The sequence below is a fragment of the Micromesistius poutassou genome, assembly GCF_964030765.1.
Source record: "Micromesistius poutassou genome assembly, contig: SCAFFOLD_1447, whole genome shotgun sequence".
NCBI lineage: Eukaryota > Metazoa > Chordata > Actinopteri > Gadiformes > Gadidae > Micromesistius > Micromesistius poutassou.
The window spans coordinates 1-13508 of NW_028179389.1; the positions used below are offsets into that span (position 1 = coordinate 1).

Here is a 13508-nt window from a genome sequence, read left to right on the forward strand (position 1 = left end):
ACACAAACACACAAACCAACACACACACACACACACACACACTCCTGTGACCTCTTCTGCTGGCAGATAACAGGCCTAGGGGTCTGTGCACCAACCCCCCCCCCCCCCCCCCTCTCTCTCCCCTACTCCTACATCCCCCCCATTTGCCCCCCACCCTTACACACACACACACACACACACACATATCACCCCCCCCTGAGCGGTACCCTGGCATATACCTGGGCAGTGCCCACCGATGCCTGCCGGTACCAGGGGAGTCGGGGGGGGGGAGAGAGGACAGCAGGACGTGAACAGGGGGGGGGGGGGAAGGGGGGACTGGGGACTGGGGGGGGGGGGGGGAACGGAGGGGGTGACAGAGAGTGTCTCTGGCAGGTCTGGCGGCTCTCTGGCCTCTGGATACTCATCACACACATCCAAGGGCCCCAAGGGCTACCGCCAGCCCTTCTCACTGGCGCACTAATGAAAGACAAGACAGGAGCTGGCGTGCGGTGGGGGTAGGGGGGGGGAGTGCGGCCCGGCCACGCACCGCTCGTAGCCGTTCCACGTCTCTCTCTCTCTCTCTACGAGAGAGAGCGAGCGAGAGAGAGCGACAACGAGAGAGAGAGAGAGAGAAGGGCGTTGTTTGCTCAAAAAAGGTCACTTTATAGCATGTGACTCAAAGGGCCACGCCGGCGCGTGACGAAACGCGGCCGGACAGCTGACAGCGATGTCGTGCGTCCGCTGGCCGGGGGTCGCTGTCTTTGACCCCGTGGATCAGCGCGACCCCGTTTGACCTCGAAGGAAGGCCGGCCTGCAAAAAATGGGCGAATAATGTGGATGTTTGGTAATGACCATTTCCAAACCAGCTGGTGGGGGTAATTATTGTGTCTCATCACACATCCCGTCCTCCACCCCCACCCCACCCACCCCCCCCCCCCCCCCCCCCCACCCCCATGCCGCCCCGCTCCATCTCCCCTGCCTTCTACCTCTCCTTCCCCCCCCTCTCTCTCTCTCTCTCTCTCTCTCTCCCTCTCTGACTGAATCATCCCACTCACCCCTCCACCTCCCCCACCCGCATCTGTGTGTGTGTGTGTGAGTCTCTCATCAGGCAGAGTCGTGACCTAAACAGTTTGTGACAGCTTTCTGGGAGAGTGGACTCTTGGAAGCGAGGCTGCCTCGCAGTCGTGTTCACGGCAAAGGTTCTTCCACACACGCGCACACACACACGCGCACACACAAGTGTGTGTGTTTGAGGATGTCGAATGCATCTCTTTTTCATTATTTAACACCTTGTCAGAAAAGGGCAGTATTTCTTTGTGTCAATCATCTCCTGCCAGATGGTGAGCTTTGAGTGTGTGTGTGTGTGTGTGTGTGTGTGTGTGTGTGTGTGTGTGTGTGTGTGTGTGTGTGTGTGTGTGTGCTTGTGTTTATGATAGGTGAAGGTGAGGTTTTATAATATGTCTAATGTAGTGGTTGACAATCCAATATGAACAGAAATTGTTGTTGTTTCACGACACCCAAAACAAACCACAAACATCGCATCCCTTTCAATGTGTCACGTCTCCCACGCTCGTCAACATCACACACGTGGAACCAGTTTGGGCCCGGCTCGCGCTCTTACCGGAGGGGTCCATCAGAGCGTTGGCCGCGCCCCAGCGTTGGTAGAGAGCCGCCAGCTCATGGGGGCTGTAGTTCTTCAGGAAACCCAGAATATCGACGGGCATCTCTGGCGTCTCTGCGGGCGCCTCCTGCTTCACCTCGCCCCGCACGCCGGAGGGCAGCGAGGCCCCGGCGCCCGGGTTCGGCGGCGCGCCCCCGCACGCGTGCAGGGAGGCCGAGGCGCTCCCGTAGCCGCGCCCGACGAGCGAGCCGTGGCTGATGGCGCTGGGCCTGCTCGCGTTGGCGTGGCCCAGGCTGTGGGCCGGGTGGGAGCGCGCCTGCTGGGTGTGCTGGTGGGGCGGGTGGTTGTGGTGGTTGGGGGTGCTGGGGTGGTGGTGGAGGAGGGAGCTGGCCTTGTGGGGGGGCTGGGGAGACCCCCTGGCCCGGCCGTACTCCGGCGCCAGGCCGTGTTTGCTCGACAGCATGAAGCCCAGGCCTTCCTGGGGCAGCAGGTAGCGGTCGGCCAGCCGGGACCCCCCGCCGGAGGCGGTGGGGCCGGCGCCCGGGGCCGGGGCGGCGGGGCGCTGGGGGGCCCCGGTGGAGCCGGCGGAGGAGGACGACGACGACGACGACGACGAGGCGGCACCTCGTGGGTACATATCCGCCTTGGGTCTGGAGCGCGCCGCTGCCGCCGCCGCTGCTGCCACCGCGCTGTGCTCCTGCTCCCCTGACCGCCTGCCGCCACCGCTGTTGTTGCTGGCCGCCGGCCGGCCGTGGGCCCTCCCTTGGGCCGGGGAGGGCCTCCCTGAGGCAGAGGAGGGCCGGCCCGAGGAGGACGCGGCCGAGGAGGCGGTGGCGGGCGAAGGGGAGGCGACGGGGTGGCCCGCGGGCCGGCTCTTCTTGGCGGCCTCGCTGCAGTGTGCCGGGGGCCGCGTGCGGCGGTTGCGGGTCTCCGAGGGCAGCGGCGGGCACTCCTTCCCCTCCAGGACGGGCGGGGGGCCGGTGCGCCTGCCCGAGGGGGGCGAAGAGGAGGAGGCGTGCTCCCCGGAGGTCCCGGCGGCGGCGGCGGTGGCGGTGGTGGTGGTGGTGGGCCTCAGGGCCCATTTGGGGGCCAGCGTGGAGCTGCCGCTGGTGATGCGGTGGGCCACCGTCTGGTGCATCCACAGCACCTCCGGGTAGCTGGTGGAGTGCGAGCAGAAGGAGCACTTGTGTCGGGGGAGGCCCCCGCCACCGGGGGCCGAGGAGGCCGGGCCCCTGTGGCCCCCGGGGCGCACGCACAGGTCCAGCGGGGCCGGGCCGGGGTCCAGCGGGGCCGACTCGGCCGGGCGCTTGTCCCTGGCGGGGCGGGCCGAGAGGTATGGGTGGGGGGGCGTGTGGAGGAGAAGGGTGCTCTTCAGCTTGGAGGTCGACCTGTTGGCGGGGCCGGGGCCCGGGCCGGCGGCCTCTGGGGCCGAGCTGGGTCGGTCGTCGTGGTTGTTGTTGTTGTTGTTGATGTTGTTGATGGGGTGTTGGACGCGTACGTGCGTGAGATAGACCTGGGACTCTGTGGTGGTGAAGTCGCACAGGCTGCAGATGTACGGCTTCTCATCTGGGGAGAAAGAGAGAGAGAAGGGACAAAACAAAGAGTAGTAGGTCAGTAGGTGTAGCACATGTAGATGATGTTCATTCTTAAATATTGCTGCCTGTAATTCCCCCAATAAGCCAGAAGAGTGCAGTGTTGGACAGTTATGTAATTAAAATGCTACGGTTAGGTTCTGAAAATGAACACATCAAATTTTCTTGTTGAGGAAAAAAAAAAATATATATATATATCTATATATAGATATCTATCTATATATAGATATATAGATATAAGATTCAGAAACAGGCTAAATACAAAGACACACCTTTAAACTCAAACATTAACTACAAATCATAAAGACTACAAAATTTCATATGGACAAACTAAGGTGTCATAAAAATAGAATAATTAGTCATTAATAATATCATCAAATAAATATGTTATATATTTGGTTCGGTCACATGACAGCATGGCTACAAATTCAGTTTATTGTTTTATTAACTCTTGCAGTTTCATACATTGTCCACAAGGTGGTAGACACGACCTACGTTTGTAAGCAAATGAAACATGAGACTCGGCCAAACGAGATATAGTTAACTCTGCGTGAACTGCGAGCTCGGGCCATGGGAGCCTGACACATTCCCACACACAGTCAAACAAACACACTGTCTTAAGCATTCTTAACCCTATCTGTCCTTTTCTCACACGTATCCCCACCCACTCAACAATCAACAGACACACATATTCACAACCACACACACACACACACACACACACACACACACACACACACACACACACACACACACACACACACACTATAGCCATGAATTGTTCTACACCTAGCCCTCTGTGTGCTACCAGGGCAGTAACCTGCCATCTGCTTCTCATCTGGCTTCCTGTTGGAGCAGAACAGTGGCCAAGAATATAGCCAGCCAGCCAGTCCTGTAGGACCACCACAGTGGCTAACATATAGCCAGTTGGTCAACAGCTATCCCTGTGGGAGCAACACCGTGGCTACCATATAGCCAGCTAAGCACCAAACCTGCTGGAGCAACACAGCAACTAACATACAGCCATCTAGCTACAAACCAGCCCTGTAAGATCAACACAGTGGTTAACATATAACCAACTAGCCACCAACCCTGTGGGAGGAGCACAGTGGTTAATATAGCCAGATAGCCACCAGCCCTGTTTGAGCAGCACAGTGGCTAACCTATAGCCAGCTAGCTAGTCACCAGCCAGCCCTTGCCAAGGACAAGCCCTGTGGGCAGGGAGGAGGCCAGTCTGGCATTGGATGGGAGCAGCTATACGATTCTGTTTTCATGTACCGGTACCTCTCTCACGCACAGCTTCCTGTAACCCACCCCCCCCCCCCCCCCCCCCACACACACCCATCTGTGTCCCCAGACCCCCGCTCTCTCATTCTCGCTCTCTCTCTCTCCCCCTCCCTTCCTCCCCCCTCCTCTCTCTCTCCCCCTCCCTTCCTCCCCCCTCCTCTCTCTCTCTCTCTCTCTCTCTCTCTCTCTCTCTCTCTCTCTCTCTCTCTCTCTCTCTCATTCTCTCACACACACAAGACCGCAGAATAAACACAAAATATATATATCCTGCTTATACCTTGCTGAAGTCGGGATATAAGTGTTGATTCTGCTAGGACCAGTACTCTACTCGACTATTTCTTTATCTTTTTATTCACACACACACACACACACACACACACACACAGACAGACAGACAGACAGACAGACAGACAGACAGACAGACAGACAGACACACACACACAGACACACACACACACACACACTCACAAGGAGTACACAGAAGACAGTGTGTTGGTGTTTTGCATGGTAACAACACTGCAGTGCGGGGGAGTGCATAAGTGCAATTATGAGCGTCACGACGGCGATAGCCTCTGTCGCCCAGGTGACACGATCTGTCACCGATGCAGCGCAACTCTTAGCTTACAGATGCAGTCCGGGGAAGAATTATGCACACACACCCAGCCGTTCTTCATCAACCCAATCCCAAAGTCTAGAACAGGAACACACTAATCTCATTGGAGCTATGTGTTACACACAGATTTTAATGTGAGAAGAGAGTCTGTTGGAGCACACACCTCTGAGCTGTGAAGTGTCTTGTCATATCCTGGGGAGGTTTTACCTTTTGGAGATGCTTGTCCAATTTTCACGCTGTGAAATCAGCAACTTTGTGTCGAGGGTCAGATTCTATCAGGAGTATAATATACCTGGAATCTACACTTGACAACCGAAATCGAGGTCCGAATACCGAACCTTTCTTAAACACACCGAACGTGATTGCTTAAGTCAACCACATGAAGGATACCCCTTCTCTGACAAATGGCTCTGTTACTATTAATAGTGTTTGTGGCACCCCTAAATCCACAGAATAGGCTATCCGAGCCCAGCCTAGTCCTCAGGGACTGTCTCTCCCCATGTTGCCTCTGCCTCTCTCCACCAGGAAGTGACTATAAATAACAGATCCCTTAGATGTGGCCGTCTGGCCGGCTCTGTGTGAAGGGGGGCTGAGTGACAGGCCACAGTGGCCTTTATGGCAACATTAGGGATTTATTATGGGTGAGACGAGACAAGTAAGGAAATTGAACTGCAAATGAAAGAGGGCTGGGTGGATGTATGGAAGGGTGGGTACGAATGGATGGATGGAAGGTGGATGGTGGATTGAGTGAATGGATGAATGGAGGAATGGAAGGATAGATGGGTGAAGGAATGGTTGGACGGATTAATGTTTGGATGAGTGGGTGGAAGGAAGGATAAGAGGATGGATGGTTGGATACACGGATGGTTGGATGGGAGAATGGATGGATGATTGGATAAATGATACATGAATGGGTGGTTCATTTGATGGATGGAGGGAATTATGAATGGATGGATGATGGATGGATGATAGGTAAATAGATGGAGGATTGGATGGATGTATGAATGGATGGATGATTGACTGATATGATAAATATTGATGGATGAATGGATAGTTAATCTTGCTGCTCTCTTTGAAGGCTATATATGTACAGAAATCGACTTGCCTTCCTGTCTCAAGACTATCACAATGATTACTTTAGTCAACTTTACCAAATTATGAAATTACATTTTTAGCAGCTTTATTCGTCACTACAAAGCTAAATCAATATTATTATTAGTAGTAGTTGTAGTATTACTATGAGAAGTCTACGATAAAAATACATTTCAACAAGAAGGATTTGTACTACAGAGAAAGTTATTTAATTATATGAATGAATAAAAATAGTCATTATCTGAAAGTTGATTCAAATATATACTTCAAATACATTTCCAGGCTGAGAGCACCTGTATCGCTTGAGGAAGGAACTGCATCTATTTTTAACAGAACCATGTTTGTTCTGTAGTGAAATGTAGCATCGAGCAAAAAAAGAGGAAATAGTTATAGGTACCATCCCCAGTATTCATTGTCATGGTTTCTTTTGAATCCAAAGTTTCCTGTTTATTCAATCCATTTAGTGTAGTGCAGCCAATAAATGTGAGAGTGAAGACAGACAGATTTCCATGACAAAGATACACAAGACATATTCACTGACAGATGCGGTGTGTCAGTGTGTTTGTGTGTATGTGTTGTCTCATTGTGTGCTTGTGTGTGTATGTGTGTATGCATGTTGTGGGATTTCTATCTATGTGCGTGTGTGTGTGTGTGTGTGTGTGTGTGTGTGTATGTTGTGTGTGTGTGTGTGTGTGCGTGGTAGTATTTTGTGTGTATGTCGTGGGGGGGGGGGGGGGGGGTGTGTGTGTGTCTGAATGTGTGTGTGGAGGGAGGGGGGGGGTATTTCCTGAGACAGGAAGCACTGAGAGAGCGTGCAGCTCAGTGGGGCTTGAAGAAGAGCTGTTGCTATTATTACTGAATGTCTAAACCAACAGGAAGGAGTGGAAATCATCCCTAGAATCCACTACACACCAGCACATCCAGTGTTTACAAACCCCCAAAATCATTCAAATGGTGTATGATTTAAGATGTCCTGCTCATTTTATGAAATGACCCAAATATGTCTGTGGAGAATTTTTGAGTATTTTTTTGTTTTTAGTTTTTTATTGGCAACTAAGTCACTCCTGCTTTCTGTGTCAAATTAGGTCGAACCACTTAATAATATAAATTTGTTTGGATGATGTATCACTAGCATATTAACCCAATTTTTACATTTAATAATTGTGATGATAATTTCAATGATCCATAAGCATACATTTTAGATGATTTCCATTGTTATTTTGGCCTGTGTTACAGCCAGCATCCGGGACATTAACACAAACAAGAGGTCATACCACCTCTCGCTTCCCAAACCTAATCCAACAGCAACTGGTAACAATAACTTACACACAAGTATTAGCCTGCTACAATTGCAGAGAAGGTATATTTTGAAATGTACTGCCATTTAAACGTTGTGTGTCCTGCTCAACTTAAACAGCCTGAAGCTTACACACTGCTCCATTAACAACTGCATGTCGGAGGAATGAAAGAGAGCATTTTAACAAGATCCATACGTCCTGCTCTCACCAAAACAGTGCCTTTGGTTCCCCTTTGAGAGTGTAGGATTTCCATTTGCTGCTGAGTTAGTTTGTATTGGATGTGAAAATTCCCCAAAATCTCTCATTCTATTCTAGCATTGTTCATAGAAACACAGATCATAAAAAAACATCACATTCATTCTAACGGAAGCATTTTGTTTACAATTTTGGGATGATAATTTATTGTTTCAATGAGAAACAGGAAATGCTGAACAGCGTCATGTAATTCTCCCAAATTGACAGTAGGGGGCTCTAAACTCCTCCATGTACAAATGGTGGCCATTAGGCTGCAGCTAGACATTTCAACAACAGATGTTCACCGCTGATTGGATGTCAGATGCAAGGGCCAGGAATAAGAAAAAACTCTTAACTGATAAAACATATTTGTTCATCTGGGGAAACTGAATTGAAAATAAAAGTATTTAGTTACAATTGCCCTTGTAATGATTGCAATGCTAATGTATCGTTAGACCTATTGTTTGGTGAAAACGTATATCCCTTTATGTTATGTATGAATTATATACAAAATAAACAATGATTAATTGACTGCTGTGACTTTACTTCCCATCTTGCTCATGATAAATCGATGTGAATTTGACCAAATGAATGTCATTGTTATTCACTGCTATTTTCCTTCTGCTCTAAAGTTGCAGAGAGTAATTGCTTTGGTCCGCATCACATTGATCCATTGACCCGTGTGAGGAAACTCAATGAGGAGTTAGCGACTAACCTGCGAGCGGTCCTGCGTTGGCCGTGCCCATCTCAGAGGCCTGGTCTCCCAGGGTGGAGGCCGGCGGGGAATCCCCGTAACCGGGTGTGCCGGGCCGGCTGGGGGAGCCGGACTCTGGGTCGCTGGTGGAGCCCCAGCGTTCGTCCCTGGCGGTCCTGTCCTTCTCCCCTCCGGACGCCTTCCCTCCGTCCCTCCGGTGCACGCGCAGGTGCACGCTGAGCTGGTGCCGGCTGCGGAACACCTTCCCGCACTCAAAGCACTCGTTGGACTTGGAGGAGGAGGAGGCCTGTGTGTGGGACGAGGAGGAGGAGGACGGCCGGCGACGGTCCTGCCGCGAGGAGGGCCGGTACTCGGAGTCGCTGTGGCTCTCCGGGGTCTGGTCTCCGGAGGACGTCCGGCTCCGCCGGGCCGTGTTGCGTCGCTCTTGACCCTGCAGCACGTAGCGGCTGCTCTCCTTCTCGTAGACCACGGCGGCCCCAGCCAGGCCGTCCTCTCCCGCGCTTCCTCCCCTGGAGGAGCTCTTACGGGTGGGCTCCATCGGCTCCACCACCCTCCCTTTGGTGGCGAGTTGCCAGGCCTGGTAGCTGCACACCGGGTCTAGCTCTTGGATTCTCTGACCCAGCCAGTTCTTCTCCTCCTCCTCCGCCTCCTCCGCCACCTCCTCTCCCGGGGTCTGCTGTTCCCTCCCCTCCACCGCCCGCAGGTTCAGGTAGTCCAGCAGACATCTCTTGGCTGCGGGTGAGTCCTCGTCGTCGACGGCCCTGCGTTGGGACTTCTTGCCGTGGCCCGGATTGTGGACCTTCTCGTGGGCCCGCAGACTCTCCCTGCTGTGGAACAGGTTTCCGCACTTGCAGCAGATCTGGTACACGGAGGTCACCGCGCCGCCGCCGGCCTCGGGGTCCTGGGTGACATCGTTGATCGTGGCCGGGGGATCGGAGAACTCGGCTTTGGGTCTGGACTTGGACTTGGTGTTGTGGGTCTTCATGTGGGACTTGAGGAACCACGCCTCCCTGAAGCGACGTCCGCAGATGCGGCAGCAGTGCTCCAGGATCCCCGCGTGCTTCTTCATGTGCGACTTGAGGAACCAGGCCTGGGTGAAGACCTGGCCGCACGTCTCACAGGGGAAGGTGCCGTCGTCGCTGGGCTGGACCGGGGTGTCCCCCTCGGACCCGGTGTCCTCCTTCAGGGACGGCGGGTCGTCCTCCTCCTTGTCGGCGGTGATGTGGACCTTCTCGATGTGGCTGAGGAGCTGGTCCTCGCGCTGGGCCTCGTAGCCGCACAGGCGGCAGCAGAACGGCCGCTGGCCCGACGCCGCCGGCTTCTCCCGCTTCACACTCCTGGCGGGGATCTTCCGCCGGCCCTCCTCGGCCGAGTCGCCGCTGACCACGCGGTTGCAGGCCGAGCTGCTCTTGGTGGGGCTGGTGCCGCCGTCGAGGCCTTCGGAGACGCTGACCTCGGCGGAGGAGGTCTCCTCTTCTTCCTCGTCGGCGCCGACCTCCTCGTCGTCGTTGGAGTGGTAACTGGAGAGTGTGCCGAGCTTGTGGCTGCGGATGTGCACCTTGAGGTTCCCTTTCTGGGACGCCCGGTGGTCGCAGTAGGGGCATTTGTAGGGCCGCGCGCCCGTGTGGCGTCTCATGTGCTGGGACAGGGAACTAAGAAAGGGGAAGCTTCGCCCGCAGATGTTGCAGTCGTAGGCTCCGGGGGTCTTGTCGTCCATGCCCTCCACCTCTTTCTCTTGACTGTTTGCGTCTCCCAACGACTCCACCGTCGGACCCACAGACTCCATTACCTCCATGCTGTCTCTGGGGTTCATGGTATGTCGACGGGATTAAAAAAAAAAAAAAAACACTTCCTTGATTGTCTGGTGTGGATGCAACTTCTACTAAAAAATAGATAGCCGAAGATGCTATCGCCAGCAGTGCATCTAGGGCCGACTCTGAGAGCTTTCGTCACTCGGTACCAATGCTATCTGCCTTTGCTCATCAGGCGTGACCTGCTAACTGAGCACTTTCTGGTTACTGGATGCACTGCTACCTATTCATCTTCATACATACTCTGTCAGTTAGTCAGTAACCTGAGGTTGTCTGCTGTGCCACCATAAAAAGAGCCTTACACTGCACTATTATTTACAGAGTGAGCACGGTAACTAACTAGTAGTTAGAACACACGTGTCACGCAGAATATAAGGTGTCATGTTACTTCTGAAGCCAGGTAAACATGGCCATTGTGTACATCTGGTGTCAAGTGTTTTTGCTCAATTCTTCAATACTTTCTGTTTCAGCAGCATTCTGGCTGTTATGTAATTGTTGATGTCCTTATTGTTATTATTATTGACTAATCCACACATCTTCTCTTCATTCCAGTGGGGTTTTCTTTGGTGCGGATCATTATGAGCACGGCAGCAGATTCCATGGCACGGCCAGCAGGAACGTCATCGACCTGATAGAGATACACAGAGAAAGAGAGAGAGAGAAAGAGAGAGGCAGAGAGAGAGACAGAGAGAGAGAGAGATAGAGAGAGGAGAAAACAGGTTAGCTAAAGCATTGTATATTGTACACATTACATTATCTACAGATCTGGCCAGGTGTATCACAAAGACAATATATAAGTCTCGGAATACATCGTGTGCCGTTTTTTGCATCATCAGTTTAATGTGAAGTATTTTCACACGAGGGGGGCTTCACTCCCCCCCCCCCCCCATCCCCCTCTCCCCGACGCCACACCGGCTGAGTCGACACATTGCACACAATCGCAGTCGGTGGGGCGGCAGCAAACACACATCGGCAAGATCAGCACTGCCTCCATGTTCCCTCCCCCCCTCCCCCTCTATGCCTGGCCCGATGCGGTGATGCTTCAACTGACACCGTCACATGACAGGGATCTTCAGCACAAAACAGGAAGTAGCTCGACAGACAGTTGGCTTTTGCTCATATTGGCAGGGTGTGTGGGTGTGGGGGGGGGGGGGGGGAGATAAAGAGCGAGAAAGGCAGAGAGGTGGGAGGGGGGTGAAGAAGCGTGAGAAAGAGATTGAGAGAGAGAAAGTGCAAGAGAGAGAGTGCAAGAGAGATAGGGGGGAGGGAGAGAGAAAGGGAGTGAGATAGAGAGAGAGTGAGATAGAGAGAGAGGGTTAATACAAACATAAAGACAAATGCTGATCATGTGAGTGAAAAATAATAATTTGTCGTGAAGGTCATATTAAATATGGGCTAGAGCAAGACTGATAAAAGGTGAACTGAATTGTATTACAAACTCTTAAAACTAGGAACAACATTTTTTTCAATGCGAGACGATGCACTAACTCTTGCCGACAGTATACTTACACTATAAAATGTGTGACGGACAGCAATTTTAGGGGCCACAGGAAAAAATTAAAAAGAACATCAAAGCCCAGAGACTGATTAGTCAGACTTTTAGTCAGACTAAATGAACGACAACGCTGGCCAGGCCAGAGATGCCCCACTACTTGGAAATCAATCCCAGCGTAGCACCTCATCCACCTATTTACAAGGATTTAATGCCAATAGGATCTCTACAGCCTTCTGCTGACATTGGTTCCCAGGCAACTAGTTCTAATCAAGCTGCATCTGGCGACAGTGCTGTAAGTGTGTGTTGTGGTGAAGTGTGATGATGATTGAAGCTTCCCCTCATTGGGAAAAATGTAATTAGGATATATACACTACACATAGATTTGTTTGTATTTAGTCAAGTTATATTACTGACATGTTTTTGTTTATTCTTTTCAATCCCATCCCGATCTGTAATAAAACATTGTGTTAGTATGTATTCAAATTAGAGGCTAACCAGAGGCATAAACTGACTTACAAGTTGACATCATCAAATAGTAATGAATAAATACATACAGAAAACCCCCTGAGTCTATGGCTATAGTAGCTGGCACCACGTTAAGCTAAGATGAAAACAAGTATAGCGTAGCGTTTCAACGATTCACATTGGGCTGTTCAGTGTAAGACACAGGAGGATATGTTAAATCGTTTAGCCAGCACTCTGCAACACAGAGTAATACAGATCATCATAACACATCACCATAGGAAGCAAACTATCTCCTTCATTCAATTACACCCTAAGATATGAGCAAAGGAAGCCCGGGCACTTGTGGCGGAGTCGTTTATAAGCCGAGCGAGAGGCTAGGAAGACCTTCACCCGCGCTCCCATCTGGTCGCCCTGCTTCTCCTCCATCCTTGATATATCAGTAAGACGTCCTCGTCTCCTGCCTGTTTGCAGCGTTATAAAGAGGATCATGATCCTGTTTGGTATGAAATAGCCTTGCTAATCGCCTGACTGGGGGTTGGGTTAGAGGGCAGAGGGGGGTGGTGAATGGTGGAGAGTATTCAACACGGTAATAACCCCACCCGACAGTTGCAAATTAAAACTGTAATGAGATTAGCCAGAGAGAGAGAGAGAGAGAGAGAGAGAGAGAGAGAGAGAGAGAGAGAGAGAGAGGAGAGAGAGAGAGAGATGAGAGAGAGATGAGAGAGAGAGAGAGGGAGGGGGCAAAAAAACAGGATGCTTGTCACACAGTGCACCCCTGACCTCCATAAATAAAGTAAATAAGTAATAAGTAGCCTAAATTAATTATTGAATACATTACACACAACATGATAATATAGCAGCTGAAAATGTAAATAATAAAACACAAATACACACAGGGATAATCAAAGTCATTAGAGGACACAGCGTGGTTTAAACACACAGGATAGATTATCTTATTCCAAAGCTGACATGAATGGTCACACACACACACACACACACACACACACACACACACACACACACACACACTGTGATATTGTGGCGGGTGGGGTTTGGGGGGCATTATTTCATAGCAACAGGGATTCCAGCTTATGGCCAACATTGGCAACAGACATTCCACAAGCCCACCAAACAAGCAACGCCAGAGGGCTACAGAGAGCCCTGAGCTGATGGTGCCTACTCCTTCAAACAACGACACCAGCACTCAGACCCCCAAGTTGAACCTCACAGTCCATCCCTTCCCTTCTGAGCTCAGTTTTCAGGTTCTGCGCGGGGAGGAAATCCGCTCCTATCTTTCACCTCAATG

General features: G+C 51.6%; 1 protein-coding gene across 1 annotated transcript; it reads right to left on the reverse strand.

Annotated features, from left to right (window-relative positions):
- Positions 1–1600: 1600 nt before the first annotated feature.
- Positions 1601–10870, reverse strand: LOC311372874 (zinc finger protein 516-like; the record flags this gene model as incomplete). The annotated part of the gene is made up of 2 exons (XM_084489809.1): positions 8432–10870; positions 1601–3166 (listed from the first exon to the last, which is right to left on the reverse strand). Coding segments are annotated over exons 1-2 (3379 nt in total), but the record flags the coding sequence as incomplete, so codon positions are not given.
- Between the last annotated feature and the right edge of the window lie 2638 nt (positions 10871–13508).